Source organism: Bombus huntii, chromosome 7 (assembly GCF_024542735.1).
Source record: "Bombus huntii isolate Logan2020A chromosome 7, iyBomHunt1.1, whole genome shotgun sequence".
NCBI classification, from domain to species: Eukaryota; Metazoa; Arthropoda; class Insecta; order Hymenoptera; family Apidae; genus Bombus; species Bombus huntii.
In genome coordinates this window covers 8,820,974-8,843,139 of record NC_066244.1, presented here as the reverse complement: position 1 = coordinate 8,843,139, position 22,166 = coordinate 8,820,974, and the positions used below count along the sequence as shown (strand labels likewise).

General features: G+C 40.3%; 1 protein-coding gene across 2 annotated transcripts; it reads right to left on the bottom strand.

The window, feature by feature from the left end:
• Positions 1–105: 105 nt before the first annotated feature.
• On the bottom strand, positions 106–21,904 carry LOC126867707 (uncharacterized). Of its 2 annotated transcripts, none has more exons than XM_050622521.1 (11): positions 21,635–21,904; positions 15,133–15,343; positions 14,941–15,043; positions 13,843–14,704; positions 13,320–13,753; positions 13,131–13,240; positions 9,000–9,125; positions 7,646–7,738; positions 4,372–4,538; positions 4,090–4,264; positions 106–3,489 (listed from the first exon to the last, which is right to left on the bottom strand). In XM_050622521.1, the coding sequence occupies exons 1-11, from the start codon at positions 21,641–21,643 to the stop codon at positions 2,276–2,278; spliced, it is 3,504 nt and encodes a 1,167-aa protein (XP_050478478.1). In that variant the 5' UTR covers positions 21,644–21,904; the 3' UTR covers positions 106–2,275. The 2 variants fall into 2 exon arrangements, with proteins under 2 accessions (XP_050478478.1, XP_050478477.1); XM_050622520.1 differs by lacking the exon at positions 21,635–21,904 and adding an exon at positions 16,506–16,538.
• Between the last annotated feature and the right edge of the window lie 262 nt (positions 21,905–22,166).

Below are 22,166 nucleotides of genomic sequence, written 5' to 3'. Positions count from 1 at the left end.
GTTTAGTATATAAATAAAAAATCTGAACAGAGACTCAAAGAACGATCTTCTCCAAGTATTTAGAAGTTAAATATCAAATAAGAGACAGAAATGACACTGATAAAATTTGCTTTAATTCAGATAGTATTTATTTGATAGGTATATAATACATTGAATTTGTCAGCACAAGTGAGAGAAAACACACTTCTCGGCGACTAATACTTGCTTGCTCTTATATTCCTACACTACTGTAACCGAATGTACTTTTCTTCTTGTCCATGGAACGGAGTTTCTTTTCTTTTTTTTTTTTCTTTAAATATCAACTTTTTATCCAACCGACTATCTTTTCATATAGTAGTTGGTTAACAAGTCGCACTTGAAACAGCATAGTTTCTGGTAGATTTGATGTTGTACGTAAAAGGGAATACAGATAAATGTATCAATTCATCAGTATTTGGCAATTAAAACATGTGACGTTAAGAATATTATTAATTTCTTCTTTTTATGTCGAAGATGTATTATGAATGTGTAATACATTCCTTTGCGTAAGCGCATTACAACAAAATGAAATTTCAATGTTACAAAAGTTGCAATTTTAACGATAATTGGTATTATGTCTTAAAAGATTGGCAAGTAATTGATTTAATGCAACGAACCATAATAATCGTACTGTTCGGTAAGCTGCATATCAATGAAGAATAGCTTTCTTCGGTAAACACAGCGAATGGCTCATCGACATTTTTTTCGAGGACAGGATCGATTTGACGGTCGTTGTCTATTTACAATATTTGCGATAAAGACTAATTAATTTATAAACATCGTTGTTATTTATGTACAGACGTAATATAAACGTATCATACCTTATAAAATGGACATGTGTAAAAGTGTCGCGAATCAAACAAATAGTGACCCGATTCGACTTGGTTTTGAAAAATACATGGCTTATAATTGCCAATAGCCCACAACATCTACATCAAAACTAACAAACAATTTTCAAACGAAATAATCGAACTTCTACGCGCAATTTTTCTATCTAAAAGATAGTGACAATGACGTACAAAAGATGAAAACATACTTTGATTTCGCTCTGTTCATCTCCTACATAAAACAAACGCAAAAAACATAACAAAATTCTTAGTATGTATCTAAGATCGCAAAATATATATGCATATACATATATATATATATACACATATATGTATATATTTTAAAACATAGTTACTATAACGCATATGTAACGAACGATTTCTCATTGTGCGATCTCGCGTACGAAAATCTCTAACAACTAAAGAGCAGAGTTGATGCGAAGATAGAGAAGTTGGTATAGTAATCGTGATATTACAAAGAGTCATAATTTGAAAAAATATCGCAACACCATAAAAACACCGTTTCTAATCTAAATACCTAAGTAAGAACCAACTTCTTCATCTTCAACCGATTTTACCAATATATATAATCGTGACAAAACATCATCGAAACTGTCTCATTGGTTTGGTAAAAGATATATCTCCCATCTGTTTGCAATCGAACGTATAAGTTACAGGTACAGAAGTAATAGAAAAAGTGCGCGTACAGTGTTTGAAATAACCATGTGAACGTTCATTTGCGTAAAAGGACATCATGTTATCCTCGGAAATACTTGGAGTAATTGCCACAAAATTATTATGGAATCACCTAATGAACTTGTTCCAATCGAATTATTAGATTGAGTAATAAGTTCGTTCGTCTTAACCGCGTACGCATTTCGAGAAAATAAATGTAACAGAAATAAAAAAAATATTTGTAATGTGTATGTTGCTAGCATTAATAAACATACCACTCAAAAATGAATTAAAAGATTTAATAGGGGAGAATGACTAATGAAGATTAATGTTGATGAAATAGCAATATTATTAATTGAATAAAATCCACGATACATAACTTGAGACATTACTAACAGTTTTAATATTCATAGAAATCAGTTTCATTATATTTAAAAAACTTGGAATTACAAATAAGCCGATGTTTGTATTCAGCACGAATTAACCGAGAAAAATTTTCTAGAATAAATCTGAATATACGATTCTTTGTTAAAACGACACAGAAACAATCAAAATTTTTTAATAAAAAAAAACGAAAAGTTTTGCAGTGAAGGGATAAATGAATCCCTAAAAAGATGGCAAAAGATCGTGGAACAAAATAGTGCATGCATCAATTAGGTGTGTGTTATATAAATATTCTTGTAAAGAAAAGCGAACTTATTACTTAACCTAATACATTAGCCTGATCTAATACATTAAAGAGGACCGTGAGAACGTTACTTGATTTGAACGTTACCCCAAGCAAATTGTATTGGCAATGGAGGAATATCGCTACTGGTGGATGATTCGTCTTCACTGCTCGTGGCAGACGTCTCTTCTGAAATCATTGCTTCGCCACCTGCTTCTTGAGGCCTTTGACCTGCGCCACAATCTTCAGCGGCTGCGGCAGCTGCAGCCGCAGCAGCAACGGCAACGGCCACTGCAGAATTCGTAGTTACTGCTGTCGCAGAAGAAGAGGATGACGAAGAAGTAGACGAGGCTGAAGAAGACGGGTCGCTTCTAGGTCTTCGTCGAGCATTTGGTGTAGAATTAAACGTAGGCGCCCATCCAGATTCCTCGACTCGTGTGGAATCCGTAACGGAAATACTTTTGGATCTCGCTCTCATATCTACGGAAGCCCTTCTAGGCGTCAATCTGAGAGATCCTTGTCTCGACACTGTTGTCGTTGTTTCCGATCTACCCATTTTGGGTGGCGTTCCCAATGACGACCCATCGCATCCTCCTTTGAATTCATCATCGATTTCCAATGTCCACGAAACTGAGTCACCTTTCTCCACCATAAACTTTACCATGGATTGCGAAGATTGCGGACCGTTCTTGTCGGGTGAGAGAGAATTTTCGACGTGCTCCGGGCCTAAAGAACGCGAAAGCCTAGGCGTCAAGTTCGCAAGAACGGTCACTACTTCGTTTTTTTGACGCAATCTCCATTGCAGTTCCTCGTTACGTTGTGCCAAACGCTTGTTCTGCTTGGATATTTGATGAATCGATTCATGCAGTACCTCGTTATCGTGAGATATTTGCCTCTCCACAGCCTCTTTACATTGAAGCTGTGCTTTTAAATCTTCGCATCTGGCCTCAAGAGTGTCTACACGTTGTTGCAAAGCTTCCTTGTCCTCGATCTCTCGTTTAATATTATCGAGATCCGATCTCAAAGAAGCGTTCTCTTGGCTTTTAATTTCTAGCACCGACCTTAAAGATTCGACTTCTGCTGTCAGCGCAGCCCCCTGATCGTGAACGACAGATCTCCTCTTAAACTCCGTTTCTCTTCGTATAAGTTCAGCTTCTTGTTCGGTTCGCAATTTCACGATTACGGCACGATGCTCCTTTGCGACCTCATTTAAAGAATCTCGCAATCTGACCTCGCACCTGCGCCTCTCCTCCTGTAGGGCTGCTTCCAAGGTGGCAATTTGTTCCGCATGTCGAGCTTCCACTAAAAAAATCGGATATAAATTTTTTTCTTAGTATGATTGACGTCATAGAAGATAAATTGAAAAACGGAAGAAAAACAAAGTTAGGAGACGAGAGAACGGATTAAGTCCGTCGAACGTGCCAACCTATAATTAACTACGATGAACGTTACGTGGGCACTAAATTGAGCGTTTGTGAAGTTCCTGCGTGTGTCCACTTTTGAAAATTCTATCTCTGAATTATTTAACACTACCCGAGGTGCGCGTAGGCACATCAGCCTCGCAGATTTTAATTAACAATTGCTCTACTTTAAGGCTCTACTATTCAGCACGACGTCAGGATCATTATGCTTGTTACCAAGAGAATATCATTATCATATGATGCATTGTGTCAGGCACAGAGTATGTAAAATATAAAATATACTTCACATATATGCTCTGTTTTAAAAAACAAAATTAATGGACGTTATCGTTGAAATAAAGATATTGCAATCAAAATGTAATAAAATCAGGGACATCAAATTTTAGAAACTGCGCGTTACAATATATACGCACAATGCATTATATTGGTTTCTCACTTTCTCTAAGTAAAAGAAACACAAATAATTCTTGGCAAGACTTACGATCTTCACGAAGATGGTCCAAGGCTTTTCGATGATTCTCTCTCTCCGACTCTAATCTATCTTCAATGTCGAGGTTCCTAGCTGTTAATTTTTCGATTTCCGTACACGAAGATATCCATTCTTTTTTCATATTCTCATAATCTTTCTTTAGTTTTGGGGTAGAAAAGGCGTCCAACTGAACATTAGGTTGTAAAAGAGAATATAAGGTCAAATTGGATGAAATATGTTTAGACAGTAAAATAAGACATAATAAAAAATCAAAAGAAAGAGAAAACTACGTACCTCATAGGCCAAATATTGTATGGTGATAGAAAGGGCTTGTATAACTTGTTCTGCCGGTTTTAGGCAAAGTGCATCATAAGGTATGTCCGTTTGTGCTCCCTGATCTCGCGTCTCTAAAGACGCTCTTGTCACCACATAGCTATTATTGTGCTCCTTAGTTTCGCGATCTGCAACCAATGCCACCGGTCCCATCACCATTACGCTTCTTTGTTAAAATCGTAGCAGAAGTTATTTGTTATCCGTCAAACTGGTACACCACTTCGATTTGATAGATTTATTCCTTTGAGCTATTGATCGTACAATTCCTATCGCTTCTTAAGTAATTCCGTCGTTATCTATATGAATAATAGCTTTGACCACGCTCATTCTTCGACTTCGGACAACTCATCACGATGAAAGTTGAAGTAGATATCGTAGTAGATATAATACCGATACCTTATAAAATTGACTACGTCCAGACATTTTATACGAATAAATTTAGATGGTAGAATGAAGAAAGTTGTGCGGAAAACTTGTTTTAGGAGAAAAAAACCGTATATTCCAGTCTTGGAAAGTCGAGCTACCTGTTTTTCAGGATATTTCAGCTATTCGGCTTGACGTACTGAGCCCGCAGATGCGGAGGTATTTTGGAGAAAACGCAATTATCGCTGTGACACGCGGAAAATTCACATGCACAGATCATTAAATCGTAACGACAATTTGGCCTGGCTACGTCATTTGAGCTTCATCCTCCCATTATTACTGATGTACGTGAAAGCACGCGGATACGTCCGTAGCCCCGCACCACCACAGCTTTGATTCTATTGAGCACCTTGGACCAAGCTAAAAAAAGTGCAGCTGGTAGATCGATCGAATTTAATCCAACAGTCAACCCCAGTGGAAAACGTTCAAGAGCACGGGCCAGTCAATGAAGACGCACTGGGTTAAGGTCAACTATACGATAGTCGTGCCGTGAACACGGAAAATCCAACAAGTTAATGGTACTTAATGACCTTCATAATGGGAACAACCAAATCGATCATTACCCGAGTTTTCCCGAAATTGATCGGCTTATTTTCGGCACAGGACTACGAAGTGTCGAATACTTGTCACTTTCACATTTGTTTATACATAGTTGTAAATATACACATATTGCCATTCAATCTATTTTTCTAACATCGTAACGTTTCTGCGATCCATCAACGTTCTTGGTTGAAAAAATATCTCAGATTACGTTACACTTTTTTCCAATAAAAAGTATGTGTTCTCCATTTATATGAATCGAGTCTATTTGCACAATGAGCTCTTTTTATTCGATTTACACCAGTGATTCAGCTGAAAAATGCAAGTGAACTCGATCACGTCGGAATCATTGAATAACAATAATCGAGCAACAGACATGAGAGAAACCTAATCGGGATCGTCATTTGTAACGATTTGCTGGCCAAGTCCGCACTTCGACTGAATTAGCACGAGCCACAGGCTGCCTCGCGGAGCGATATATCCCTCCTTCCTTCTTGTCGACCACTCCTACCACCTTGAAATGAGGTGCAACCTCGAAGAATACGAAGACGATGGACACGCGGAAAGCTGTGTCTGGCCGGACACGCGCTCTACGCACTTCGTACGCACGACTTGAATATGACCCACAATATCTGAATATGTTTCCATAATTGCTTTAATGTGGCTCGTTTTCTTTCTATTTTGCAAAAGGGAATCCAAGAAGCGTAATTTACGCCATACCGCCTTACTAAGAAATTAACATACAGAATGCTGAGGAGTATCAGTAGCAACTACCTATTGGTTTATTTATCATTCAGTTGTTCAAGTTTATGGATCATGAAAACGAGGACGATTTAAAATTCCGTTTCAACGGTATAACTCGTTCTAGTAATAAGGAAAGGTGAGGTTGTAGAAGATGAAAATCGGTAGGTGAACGAGCGATGAATTATTACAAAACGTCGTGCTCCGAATAAATTCGCTTTTCCATTTGGAATTAGTTACCCTTACATGGTAGTAAGTTGCCGTATTCGTATGGAACGGAGATACCTTCATGTCTATGGATATAGTGATTCGAAGATAATGAATCGAATGATCGACGATCGATAGCTCTCTTCCGCTAAGAAGACTTTGCAAACAATTGTTAATTCTACTCACCATTATCTGTTTCGTCACATCGTAACGTGAATGTAATGATATATTAGAACTATATTTTGGCTGATGGCAACAAAACACGTTTTTCTTTTAGTATGGTACTCTTATTTTCGATTAACCAGATGCTAATAAAATTATGTATAAATTCACAACAAAACTTTCTTGAAAGTATAATACTTCATAATGCCCTTAAAAAAATCAGCGGATTGGACGAAACAATTTACTGAGATTTTAGGATTACTTACTTAGCCTTACTTAGATAAGCATTTCCCTAATTTATACTACTCATCGATATATTTTCCTGTGAGTGCTTCATAAATGATTAATAAAACAATAAATTAAAACGAAATGAAGTACAAGACCATGACTCGTAGAAATTCAACTCGTAATTCAATGTTTTCTAGGACATGGACTGTCATTGATAATAATTTCTAATTCTAGTAATTTGTTCCACATAAGCGTACATGTCGAGTAAAAAAAACTGATCCACTGGAAGCAACAATTAATAACGAATCGAAGTCAGCGAAATCGAGGATGAAACATTGATAAGAAAATCATCTTGAAAGCAGAAATGCGACTCTCTCGAAACTATCACCGAAACTGCCGGTTTAAAGAATTACTTTCGCTCGACTATTCCTGGTCCTTACTTGCTCTGATACTTTATTCTCTGCCATTGCCCTGCGGGTTTTTCAGCACCTTCCAGCGAGGATAGGGAGCAGGATTTAGTCCCGAGGACTAGTGAAAGCTATGACTTTCTTCGAAACGACGAACAGTACAGAGTGATACGCACGTGTGCGTCCCCGTGCATGCGGAGAAACGGTCGTACGCACCGCAAAATGACCGTGGGACTTTTTTAGAAACTAGCTGCTGCCGGAGTAGCGCGGTCAATGAATTAGAAAGCACGACCTGCTGATGTTTCCTTACGGTGTTATCTTTTTCAGAAGACAACATTGAGAACAACGTTCTTTTCTACTCCATAAAAATCAATAATCTATTAAAACAAGTTGTTTAAAATGATTGAGGTGTCTGTTGTAAAGTTCAATATATATATATATGTTACATGGATGGAGAACTTGGTAAACACAAAACAGTTATAAAAATAGTATAAAGAATTGTTTCCAAATATTTTGTGAAATTGTACCTTTTATCGATATCGTTGAATTATGTTGCTTCGCTGGGACAGTAGTTAATCTCCTGGTTATTGTCGGCTTTCGCGTGGCTGATGGGCTTTTCTCTAGAAACAGAATTCGCTATGTTAACGAGAGCATGGTACATACACATCGGTAGTGCCTTAAATGATGTGTTATCGAGTTTGCAAGTACCGTACGCTGTAAACCGTTTTACTGTCCGCGTCAGATACCATACGTGAGAGCGCAAGAAACACATTCACTCATGTAAGATAACTCGGACACGAAGTAATATTTTAAAATGATATTTACTACAGTATATGGAGACCATGATTGCCATGATTCTCTGAGAGCACAATCTACACGCCATCTGAACTGCTTATTCTATTCGAAATCGTTGTCTATTATAGCAAACTATATTCGGAAGTCGCGTTACCACTAAGAATTCCGATCACGAAGTTATATCACAAACATGTTGTTCACAAATCACGTTCCTCTAGTGGAATATTTCAGCAGTGTACACAAAACTCGTCAAACAATCAGACTGGGTGGCACGACAAAGTTTCCTGTCTAAAGCTGATGAAGGACTGCTAGGACATCAACAGTATTCGGCTGGGGAGTTAAACCGTTTAGACGGTTGGGGCAAGGGATGCATACCGTTACAATCCTAATATATCACAAACAAAGCGATCGTAAATTTATACCTGCGCCTAATTGCCGTCAAAGGCATACAATGAAACACGGAAATAAACCACGAAATTTAAAGATTTGGCACAAGTGCTGTCATAAACGTCCTAAGATAATTTTATTTTCATTAATTTTTCACTCCATAGAAAAGATCGTTAATAACATATAAATAAGTCTAACGTATTATTATTTTTTTTATTGGTTTATAAGCTAAGGCAACTAAATAAGAAAATTTGAAAACTTGAAATTACCAAGAATTCGTAAGAATATCAATGTATAATACATCATCAACATTGATGATACAACGTATTGAGCGAATCGAACATGGCCACTTGCCAATGTTTTCAATGCTACGTCTGGATCAGAATAGATCTACCCTGATAGCCGAGTGTCGACATAATGTTGAACGCGTTTTTATATTTTTGCTCGTTAATACAAAGGATTAGAGAATGAGAGAGTGTTGCATAGAAGCAGGCGTTCGAAAAAAAGCGTTCTCGTCACATTAACGTCTCCAACCGGAAGCACGCAGCGGTGCCCTCGACCTTTCGTTTCCTCCGTTCAATCAGTGAATAGCAGGCATTTATGTGTATACATATGTATATACGCACATATGCTGGACTACGATATGTGCAAACTCGTCTCACAATTTAGGGCGCGCAAACCGGACCCTCCATAACTCACCGAGATTGATAGGCGAAATTTCTACACAGTTCTTTTTCGTGTCGAAACTGTTAACACGATTCTGTTGATTACCACGACCGTTTGCTACCAGTCTTCTAGGTGGGTTTACCGATGTAGGTGATCTCTCTGAAAATACAAACGTAAAAGTGAATTTCTTCATTATCATATTAGCAATGGAATAATGATGGTTTCATCTTTCTCTGTTCTTGCGTGCCTATTTATAACAGGGAATTACGAAAACAAGTAGTTTCCATAACACGTAGGATTACGTGTCGGATAGTTCATCGACCGTGGAATTTTGTTTCGCTCGTCAGTCGTAGTTACTTTAATAACATTTTGCGCATCATCGGAATTCGTGCTTGACGAGGCAATATAGCGGGACGAGCCCGACACGAAGAGCTAAGTTTGAACCATGCTCGTCGATTAAACCAACGAGGAAAAGAAAACGTTTATTATGTATACCAGGCTGCACGTAGCCGTTGCCTACGAGCTTCTGCATATAACGGCCTATACGAGCTCTCGTGTGCATAATATCTCGAACCGATCTTACACATGAAAGAAACTAGCCGCGCAAATATTCAAGACACGCGTTTAAAATAATCAACGGCAGGTAATTAAGTAATATTTCCACACCAATCCTCAATGACGATATTAATTGTAGGTACAATGAAACGCGTCAACTATAAAATAATGCATTTTTATTTTCTCTAAGCGTATCCAGTAAACCATTACGATTCTATTTTAAGAATCGGAAAGTTTACCCTCTCTAATTGTTATTTTTTCGATATTATTTCACGATAATCCGTTCATTGAAACGAGCCACGATTATGTAATATTTTTGCATGTTTCTTATGCCTATGAAATATCATAAATCATTCGCGTTTCGCCAGTTACCGATGAACGAGTGTGATATAATGAGGCGAACTACTTTCTGAAAGATTCCTCAAAATAACAGTAATCGATGGCCAGGGTAAAAGAGAAATCACGCGACAAGGTGTGTAAGTAGGGTACCTTTGATCCTCGGCCGTAACGTTTTAGACTTGTTTAAGAGAAACCGTTCGATCCGTCTACCTTTTTGAATGCCTATGCAACACATCGGGAGTTAGTCTCGCTTGTACTCGCGTCGCTTCAACTTTCTAGCGTTAAATGAACCACGAAGGAAAAGACAGCTGCTGGATAGTCACGGACATCCTTTTTCCTTTCTTTTTATGGAACGCGATTAAACGATTGACTATGAGGAGAAGAGGCTTGATGGCCTATTCGCATTTCCGTCGTGTAGATTAAAATCTGAACGCGATGAAAATCGTTTTAGAAGGTGAGTATACATCGGCGGTACTTTTTATTTATGACTATACCTCGCTTGAAACTGCCGAGTCGCATTTTCGCCGAATCTCTGACGAAATCCGTCCGAAGAGCTGGCCTACCCTTCGATCCTTGCTGTCCCATTTTCAAACCTCTACTTTCACCGTCGCTTCACCGTCATTTCATCCTCGACAAAATCATTATGTAGGACTGTGGCCAGGCAAATATGCGCCTTCACCCCGTCGTATCTTCCGAGGCCATGGCGAGGCTTGTTACTCGGGTGGATTCCGTGACGATAACTAAACACTGACATCGTGAACGTTCACGATTATCCGGCAGCATCCTCCAAGGTTATTCCAGAAAATGTTCAAATTGCAAAATTTCTTCTTTCTGCTCGCGGTTACGGTTGACACCAATTAGCACAATTCGCACAAGCAGCCTCACTTTCGCTCCATCGACGTTACTCTCGAAACGTTGCGCATGTTCTTTCGCACTCCCTCGAAGAATCCGATTCCTTCGTGAGAAATCACGCGGACGAAAGTACGATCGACAGGTTCGATCATGGATTGCGCGTTCCTTCGGCGACCTGAATCGCAGAGTGTAACGACTGTCTTTCACCGGCGCGATCGACGATGTCTACAACCATGTGGGTTTAACATCCGACTCTGGTGGCGATTGCGTAAGTGGTAGATCTGAACCGGGTGCGTACTGGTGGTCGTCGGCCTTGGGAACGCACGTGGTCGCCGGGTGCACCTGTCTAAAAGGGTGGGGACATACCGAGAGAACCACCGGCGTCGAGCGAAGGACGTGTACGCACAAGTATAAAGTGGCCAGTTGAAGAAAGGCAATGCCGGAAATAAACCACTAGTGCCGTTGACCTGTAAGCTCGATGTGAAGCTGCTAATGTACAACGAAGAGTTAGACCGAGAGACTAATCGCCTTGAATCCCTCTATTCTTGCGTATAGCTCAGTCCAAGTACAAACAGGAACGTAGCCAAAGATTCCTTCCGTAACGGTATCTTGCGAAACTTTCATTGGAGTGTCCCGGAGAGGGGATGGTAATATCCAGTCTTAAAGCATTCAGTCTTGCGGCTCAGATTCCTCTGGCGATCGATGCGAAATGTGCCATAACATATTGTAGGCGTACACAGCAGGGTTGCTGATTCGAGATACCGTATTCTTATTGATATTCGCCCAGACTCAACGTTGTCTTCGATCGTTCTTTCTATATCGGGTGAGAAAAAACGCGAACACTCTTGTGACATGGGTAGAAAATCAGGTCACGTCGAGAGCGTTCGTGAATACGATTGACACATTATATGTATGTGTAGTACAGCTTTCGAAGGGTGTCGAATACACCCTATCGTAACACGAGAAACAAACAATGCAGAAACCAGGAGAAATTTTACAGAGATTAGCGCTTAGCTCGAAGCTCGAGGTTATACGAGCACAACTTTGATGCACTTTGCACCGTCACCTTGCGGCATTCACTGACGACGATACACCGGCTGTTCGTTCTTGCGCTCGCTCCTGTTCTTTTTGTCGCACACACGTAGCCTCTACCGTATACCCCCGATAAAACTGCTGACCCGAATGGGGTACAGTATAGAGTAAGAGATCGTGAGAAAGGGGAATAGAGAGAACGAGAGTGAGAGAAGGACAGAAGACGCAGCAGCACCAGAAAACCAAAGGGGCGAAAGAGCGAGAAAGATGGAAGACCGGAAATACAACACGCGTGCATAAACAGCGTCCGAGCGAGCACGAGGTCCGCCGAGGACTGCCGACTGGATGCTGCTGCTGCGACTGCTCACGGCCTGTCTCGATCCAATGGAAGCGAAACTGTCCAGTGGCGCCGGAAGAGGGGCATCGGCGCCCTCGCTCTTTTTCCTATCTAAGTTTCGCGCGCCTAGGACGGGTCGATACAAAACACCCTCCTACGCCCTCTTTTACGACTACTCCCACCCTTCTTTGCGGAACGAACCACCTACGCGATATGTCTGCACCGGAAGGTTTCAGCGACGAATCAACGGCACACGTGTATTTAAACACCAAAATTGATCCATTCTGTCTCGACAGCTTCAAGGATATTTTGGCTTTGAATTAAAGCCGGTAGAGGGAATGAAATATTTGAAAATCTACCTTGCACCTGCGCTTTTTAATGTAAAATCTATTTTCTAGGCTTTAGTCGTCAAGATCGAATTTTTATGATTTTTGTTGTTCGTAGTGTATTCTTCTAGTCTATCATAACAAGGAACGAGTAATCTCTGTAGGTCAGACGATATTACCAATACGTTTTTATTGAAAAGATGCGCACTAAATTACTAGTTTGTATAAATGGGTGTTAAAATTTTTCAAACGGTAAAATATTTCTCATTTCAAGCTCTACTTTCTATATCGACACAAAGAAAAAGAATAGCATACTGAAGTGTTTTTAATATCATGCAAAACGGTTACTGGTTTTCTTGACCTTTGCGGTTTTGAGTTTTTTCTTTCTTTTTGTAAAATGGTATGCGGTCAAACATAATTCGATATCGCAAAATCAGCTGGTGTTATATTTATTCAAGCTCCACTGGTCTACACAAGGTCTCGCTTCAGACTACTACTATTCCATAATCTACCTCACTATCAATCATACATTGAAATATATAAATTGAAATATACAAGTGAAGCAGTTACGAATAAAACGCTAATTAAAACTAAATTGCGGCACGTGTTACAGGCATTCTGTTAAACATTCAAGCATCATTAACACACACACATGAAGTGGTAGATATACTATATTTTAATTTAATTTGCAATCATTTAAAAATATATATTAATTTGACTTACTTGGTGCGTCTTTGTTAGGTCCGGTGCTGAGATCACTCAAGGAGCTACGAACGGAGCTTCTGGCAGTTTCTTCGATTGGCGATTTTATTTCTTGTCGGCCACGTATTCTCCTGATAATTTGTAACTTCTTATCAAGGCTATATCAATAGAAACTTTGAGAAACAAAGATCTCGACAATTAATATCTCACCTCTTATCCTTATTATTGTTATTATTTGCGTCACCAGATTTCTTTTGAGTTGATCCCGTAGGAGATGGTTGATTAAGGCTCTGGAGTACCCTTGATTTTACTTCCTTCCTGATCGACCTAGTCCTTTGTTCGCTTTTCCCAGCCTCGATTTTGCTCATAACGGCGTCCCATCGCCCACTCTTTCTAGCAGATCTCGGTAAACGTCGAGCTTCTTTCTCGGCTTCATCTTTCGGTCCAGACTCGATCATAGCCTTGATTTTCGAGACAACGTTCCTCTTAGGCATCTTGTATTTTTTTAATGGGACTGAATCAGCTTTGTTCTGCGTTTTCGATCTCATATTATCATTGCTTCTTTCCACTTCCATTATCGTAATATCAGTAGGATTCATCGAGCCGCTGGAGTCAGCCGATCCATCCAGAGGATTTACAGGAGCCTAAATATTATCCGTTAGGCGAGCTATATATACGAGCTATATATAAATATATACAAGCATATACCAAATAAACAAAATTATCGACTCGCCTGTAAATAATCCATAATAACATCCGCTTTGATTGGTGTCGGCTGGCTCCTCTGTGAGACCTCCGTATCAATGGTATCGGGAGTGCGATCCTCGTGTTCCACAACTGCCTCCTCCGGAACATGGAGTTCATCCTGTCTTTTATCGAGATCCGAATAAATCCCACTCGAATCCATTTCTTCTCCTGTAAAACTCGGACATCTTCGACCACCAGGCGCGCAGAAGAGGGTACCGTCGATCACTTGAGCTTTCCTATCGCCACGTACGATTTCCTCATATGCGTCAGCATCACTTTCCGTGAAGAAATCCGAATCCGTCATCGGATCTTGCCTGCAAGGAGCAGGTAGATTCGGCGGTGGTGCGACGGATGGTGGATCAGCCCCACGACTCGCTGGCCTCGAGTTCTCACCGTCACCTTGATAACCAGCCTCGAGACTAGTGATACTCGTTACCGATGTAACGAAACTGATAGGAACAGTGCCCCTAACAGGCTCCGTTGGCTTAGGATCGAGCGGTAACTCTTCCGGAGATGGTGTTCTCTCGCTTGAAGCTTCTTCGGTCGGCTCAACATCCGCTGACGGCCTCGATGCAGATGCTCGCGTTAACGCCAATCTAGAGCCTGCTGATCCCGTAAGATTTTCGCAGGATGGTGTCCTGGAGCACTCTAGTGCAACTGTGAAGTCGGTCATTTGGTCGGGGGTCAATATGCCGAGGCTTTCGTCGTGTTCAAAGGAATTCTGCTTATTGAGCATCAAATAGTGTGGTGTATTTACTGCGTTATCATTATAATTGCCTAGGGACGTTTCCAAGAGGCAGCTCTCACCAGCGTCCTCAATCATATTCAACTGAGAATTTTCGAGCAAACTGTACAAATGATAATAAAGAAATTTGTATTAAATGAAGAATAATAATTGACAAAAAAATACCATTTTGCTACATTTTTTTTTTGATCGATGGAACAAAGGTTTTCCTTTAAATAACCAGGTTTATGAGGAGGTCCATAAACGACTGTTAGGTAATTTTTCTAATACCTGACTCTAGTGAGTACTAGCGTTTTGCATTTAAAATTGAAATGCAATTAATTAAATGTTATGGTGTACCTGAAAAAGCTGCTCTTTTCTTCGGCAAAGTGAACCAACTGTTGCACGTCATCTTTGTCAATATCCCACACAGGTGATATCGTGAACGTCTTATGTCCCGAATCTGTTGATCAAGTAAGAAAATACGTAATAGCTAAATTTTCTCATTTAACTATCTCTGTCTTCTGTAAGTACGTAAATAATTACTGTCACCTTCGATCGACGGTGTAGACACAGCTCGCGTCCCGCACTTTGTTTTAGGAGCGCTGGTCTCGTCCTCGGCATCGACGAACGATAAACATCCCGGGAGTACCAATGAACGTCGATGTCCAGGTACAAGCGTCGGCGTACCAAGTACTCTCGATTTCGGGAAAAAAGACGGCCGTGCCGCGCGTGGAACTGGTATCCGACTTTCCCCGACGTTCTGCAATCACACAGACAAAATGATAAATTCGCGTGCGTAAACTAGGTTACCATAAAACTATTTCACGCATTCGTTTAGCCAGTCAACAGACATACATTCCACCGAGAGAGTTACAAATTCCTTCATTTATCCTCTAATTAGTTGAATCGTTCCATAGCCTGAAGCTTCAGTTAACTGAATATAGACAGACTTAATCGCATTGTAGTGATCGTCGCAATGACGTAGTAGGTTCACACTGGTGTCTTTAGACCGCGTCAAAGGTTAAGACGATATTCAATTACGTTATTGGTAGGCAAAAGAATGTTAAAAATGCCTGATTTTTCAAGGTTAAGATAAATTCTTGACTCGAAGATGAAGACGAAGAGTCCGTTGCCCTTGGCCCATCTCCAAATAAAACCCTTCGTCCCGAGGTGAATCAGAAGTGTCTCTCTGGCAGTTGGCTAATTTAATTTTAGCCCTGGTCAACCACGTTACTTCTCTCTTGTAGCCACCTTTACCCAGTGCCTCCTGTTTCTCCTCATCTTCGTACGTAAGAACACGCGTAACACGTTCCCCTTTAGCCTGCTTAACGACCAACGAAAACATTACTCGGTGGTCGATTAGCTTTATCGTTCGACCGCGAATCCGCTCGTATAATATGTATCCGTCTATCTAGTATCGTGCAAACATTAAGCTGGCCGAAGCGTTTCTATCAAAGTTCGAATATCAGACACTTGGAGTATTAGTTCGTGATCCGACTGATAAAATCGACCACAAACAAGATTTAGCTATGCAGCTTTGTATCAGTCTAGAACGAAAAGCTACGTTAGCCTGTTACTAATAATAGTATTACCAATGGCTAGCTGAAAGTGAGGAACCGACTACCAGAGTAACAGAGTGCGTTCACCGACGATCCTTTTGAACGACGTCGTCGGCTGAGAACTGGGTTACAGCTCGCGAGTTTATTTACTACGAATCGGTTCTCGTCGATCCGAACACTGCGTGTAAATTCTTTTGCTGAAACGCTATTTTATTCTTTATATTCACATTCACATCGAACACTAATATTTCGTCCAATAGCTTTTCACACAAAAGCGATAAATTATTCAAGAATCATGCATTATTGCATTACACACACGTATACATACATATACACAGTATACATATATAGCTATCTACGTACAATATATGACGTACCCATCTTTTTCTAGTGGTTACAACACAACATCAATATTGCGACTCGGTAGTTTCTAAATCAATCGATATTCGCAAAACGCTTGTTATCGATCTAGGAAAATGTCAAGGCCAGACAGGGCAACGAGTAGATATCAAACAAGACGAATAGTATGTTAAATATTGCGCTGACTTTGTGACGGCGCGAAGGAAACGTGGCAAGAATCGGAATCAACGCGCGTACACGCGTTGACAAGCCGATGACGAGCAAAGGCCAGGCCCCGAGCATAACTTTATTCCATTAGGCCTTAATTTGTGTCAATTCGAGCCGCCTACCCGGTCGTTATCTCTTACCACGCGAGACGAAGCAACTGTGTTAATTAGGAGCACATTCGTTTAGATTTTCGTCGATCTAACGGAATCACAGCAAATCCTTGAAATCTCGCCGACAACACAATGCTATCATTCAACGGAGAAGAAGAAGGAAAAAAGGAGAAGAATAGGAAGCGGAAAAAGAAATATTCACACGATTTAACTAGCGGTCCAATTCGCTATTTGAAATCGTTACACTTTGCTTTGGCATAAATGTCATTTTTTCCGATCAGCGAAATCAGCATCGAGATGAAAAATGCCTGAAACGCTTTCTACGAGCAGAAAGACTTTCTAAAAGGCCGCCGCGTTTAGAGTTATAAATTGCGACGCATTTGCGCATTCAGTTGTTTTTGCTTGCCGGATGTCGTCATTAATTCAAATTAAACAGCAAAAAAAAAAAAAGAAGAAAAAAAGAAGGAAAAGAAACTGGGTGAGGAAATAAAAAAATTGCTGTAGTTTTGTATAATTTCACTAGCCGGCAGGCACAAGTTGCGGATAGCGTTTGGCAACATTGGTCTACGATTTACTCGATACGTTGTGCGCGACCACGTAAGTGACAAGCACACGTGACGCGTGTTATGATTCCATAGCTACATAATTCCGACTTGTCGTAATTTAAATAGAATTAATTACTGCACCTGTGCGAACTTCACTGTGCTCTCGACCGCGATCGTCTACGCCGACACGTTTATATTCCGTGTACACGTAACAGCTTTGATAAGATTATAAGTGAAGGTCCATCGGACCTGGCCACGTATCAAACACGGAAAAATACATGTTCATTGCCGCAATAACATTTACACAGGTATCGTCGAACAACGACCGAACATTGTAAAAGCAGAACACAATCGAAACACATCAGCATATGACCGTTACTTAGCGCATCTTTGCTTGCGTAATCACCGATCTTTGGAATACCGAATTCAACACGCGAACGAAACCACACAACAAAACTATCCCTCTCCGATTTCCATCCGTTTACCTATCCATACGAAACAAAACAAGAATAAAAGCGAGAACATGAAGAGTCACGCGAAAAGAGAAGCTCAACTCACGATCGCCTCAACGTTCCTCTTCACGGTTATTTGGTCGCCTCATAATTTGATTCGACGCCACTTTCCCTGGCTGCACAAAAACACTTCGGTTGGATAGTCCTCGCTAGAAGACTATTAATAAAGCCAACTTTCCGTGTACTGAGTCACGGGACGAGGATTCACCCCGTTCCAGTAATTCGTAAATACGACGCATTTGCGACGCGCATTTTATTACGTACGTATGCGAGACAATAAAACGGGGTCCCGTTACGGACGAGTTCAACTCGAGAACCGAAATTTCCCTCCGCAGGGAAACGCGGGAAAGTTTTCCAACTACGAAAGAGAAGCGACCGGATCGATAGCGACAGCACGATCGCGATGCGCCCGCCGCGTGTACGACAATGAAACGTTCCGGATTCGCTCGGTGATCCCCTGGTACTACCTATGCCACCACCGCGAGCATCCGCACACCGATACACAACCATACAACCAAACAGATAGATATACGCTATACACGCGTGCCCTCCTCATATACACCTTCACCACGCGAACGATGTGGACTGACACTCCGCAACAACGATTACTATTCTTCAGAAACACACGGTTTCTGCATTCACCGGCCCGTGAATCCGTATACGAGCACACACGGTGCCGATATACACGAAGACTGTACAGTGAACGTCATCAACCGAAGAACAAGGCTACGTTTAACTTGCGAGCTTGACTCCACGTTTTTTCCTACATACGATCGTAATTAGCGGTACGTTCTCATAGAATTCATTCTATCGAGGTTGAAGTAAACTTTGATCTATCTGTCGATAAGTGCAAGTGCAGGTATAAAAAGAGAAAATGAAAAATTCTTATTCGTAGGAATCGAGGATCGCTATTGAAAATGTTTCTACGTTCTCTTTTTCATCTTTTCTTTTTCCTCGTGTAGAAGAATATAGCGTAGGAAAGCAGAGAACGAGATAAACGTAAGAGACAACTTTCACCGACGATTATCTACACTGTACGCACGATAAAATCGAGTCGCTGATACTTGATAAGCCTAACAAGTGAAGTTACGTGTTATATGCATAATCATAGGTTACAGAGAGGCATTGTAAGATGTAAAAACCGCTCAAACGTGGAGGCATTAATGAATAGTAGTTATTTCACGGGAAACGTATCGACGCGATACAACACTATGTTAAACGTCCGGAAGAAAATCAACCTTCGATCGGCCGGAATACACCGAACACGACACGTTTCGCAAGCCTGGAATTTCACAATGCTCTATAGTACAAATGTTTTACATGCCGGCGAACGGTCCCTTTGTATCTGACATGTTTATCGATTTTAGGATCGAATTCGTTCTATAGCTACACGACCGGTCCTCGTCGACCTTTATATACATCCGTTCCTACTTCCCGCCGTATAAAAATCCCCGAGGACCTTGAAAGGCCTCTCCCTAACCTCGACATGCCGACTGGCCAAGTCGGCACATTTTCATGCAATGCCGCATATACGCGAGAAATTTGCGTCTAGCTAAATGATTGTCTTTTTCATAAAAATACTTGCAGTTTCACACAGTCTTTCGTTTCGGTTACATCACAAACGATATCGTAACGAAATGTCTGGTAAATACATTGCGGAAGTTCATGCATTTATGGAAGATTTAAACGTGCAAAAATGTACAATGTGAGGTACTCGTTATAATATTTAGAGAGTGAAACAAATTTCTATTTTGATTCTATTAACAAATAATCGTTTACATAATAATTCTCAATTACGCCTAAAAAATAATTCACGTTGTAAATTTCCTTTGAAAAGTATTGGTGTGCCATTAAGATTTATTTTACGCGTTACTTATGTACCTTTACAACACGTGAAAGAATTATCAACGGCGATGAAACAGTTGAAATAAAAAACGTTTCGACGATCATTATCGGTTCACCTACCCTGATATCATCTATGAGCGTTCGCTCTTCTAGACGGAAATATAATACAGTTGACCGCAATTCACTGCGTTTTCGTGCCAACTATTATATATACACACAGGTCCACTCGAAAGCGCTAAATGCAGTTGTCTAACAAATTTGTGGATGCATCGCCCACATTCACGAGATTTAGTTCGTGCGACTTTTGTACGGATGCAGTCTCGATATAACTGCCTAATTTGCAGTCGGTGCACGTTAGAAAAAGTCTATTTGCACATGTACCGGTTCGTATAAACGAGCACGTCTCCAAAGGACCGTTAAACACGGTGAAAATTTTATGAAGAAAGCACCTGGTCGTATAATGGGTCAGTCAGTAAACACCGCTTTTACAACCAGTTCGCGTGTCTTTTCTCTTCTATCTATGCATCTGACATGTTTGATGATAGTTACATGACTTCCAATGATTGACGCGAATGATTATGGCGTTCGATTGATGATGCAAAATAAATCATCCTGAATATTGCGAAATATTAAGTACAAGTATATTATATTGCACGATGAATTTATAAATTTATTCTAATCATCGAAAATAATCATTGAATACTATTCCAAACTTCTTACATATATTTCACTTAAACCTCTTAGTTTTTTCCTCTTACAACGTGCATGATCTTTTTACAATGTTTTCCAGTTCAACATGCTATAAGAATCAACTCGGTGTTGACTATACGGGGCACGTATGCACTGTTCATCGATCACAAAAATTCATGACATAGCTTATATGAACGTCCGTGCATTGTATAAACGTAACATGGAGATATATATTCTGCATTGTGTCGAAACTGATGGCATCGAATAAAAAAGAAGAAAACATAATGATAGTCGGAGCTCAAGCATTAGCCGATGTTATGGAATCAAGATAATCCTGCTCTATTCGTTTGTAAATGGGTTACTGCTAAGAAATTTCTTCAATGCACAAATAAATGTTTATATCAGATCGTCACGGTTTCCGCACTACTGCGAATAAATAACTGTTTACGGTTCTTACCATTTTGTACTTAACTAACAATAAAACTCTTTTTCTAGAATTAGTACATTTTTTTACTATTATACCTGTTTTTATACATTGTACATACATAAACACACATGTATATATAGCGCGACACTTGAATCTATTGATAAATCAGTATCCGGATACTGTTAATTGAATAAAATTAACTGCCCATTAGCCCCACGTGTATCTGAAGTAGATACTGTATTTATAGTATGCGTCGAATAATACATCAAATGTTTATATATGAATAAAAAATTTAATTAACAGTAAAAAATTGTTAACGAAGATATATATAATCATTAAAGTAATCATGCAAATATTTTCATTATTATCGCCATATCAGTAGCCCTTCCCTCATACTCCAACAGCAATGTCGACTATGTGCCCGCAGTCCGGCTGATCATGACGGCGCCAAACTACTTTTTCTGCCGAGATAGACCATGACTACTGTGCATAGTCGATACATCGCAAAACGTACTGATAGCATTTTAATTCAGAAATGAATTACAATAAAATCACTCGCTCACTCGCTCGAAGAGGTATAATTGCCAATTGAATTGGTTATCCTACCGGAAACGATCTTCTCTAAGAATCAGCAACAGTTGTTGACAGATTAGTAATAGCACGTTCTTGGTGCAAAGTCTTAAGTATAAATCAATTAAAACTAGGTAAAACACATACAATTACTAGAAATATATAATACACCATACTTGAGTGACACAATAAATTATTTTAATCCTTTATTTTGACCAAAACTCACCTTAGCCATCGTGTCGTGGGTGGGTCCTAAAGATTGTTCGAATCCGAAAAAATCTGATTCCGGCTCCGGATATGGCTGGTACTTTTCGTTGACATAAGTCTTGTTCTGCAAAACAGCAGTAAATGCAGGGGTCGCATTCCTAATCGTTTCTTTTTTTCACGCGACTCTCCTTTTCGATCGCACCCGTGTACAAGTTTTCGTAGCGACACGTCGATTGCTTGCGAGTGCCTTCACGCAGCGACGCTCCCGACGCCGGCGTCGCCGAGAACGACGTTATTGATCGGCGCTGTGCGGAGGCGTCGCTACCCGCGAAATGGAGAAGGGGATGGAATTACCGGTGACGGAGATAGTACTCGAGTTAACGGTGGCTCCGATGGAGATGGAAATGACAACTGAAGCGCCACCGTCGAAAATCATTTTGCGATTGTCGTAGACTCTTTTAATTCTCCCCCCCCTCCCCCACCCCTTTACCATACCAAAACTGGACCGGGCATATTTTTGGCAAAACAGAGAAATGTATGAGAAAAATGTG

Coding starts and splice junctions, on each gene's coding strand:
- LOC126867707 (XM_050622520.1), bottom strand. Junction 15,044..15,132: donor GTCTACACCGTCGATCGAAG/GTGACAGTAATT, acceptor CTTGATCAACAG/ATTCGGGACATAAGACGTTC. Junction 4,539..7,645: donor TTCAACGATATCGATAAAAG/GTACAATTTCAC, acceptor CATTGGTTGCAG/ATCGCGAAACTAAGGAGCAC.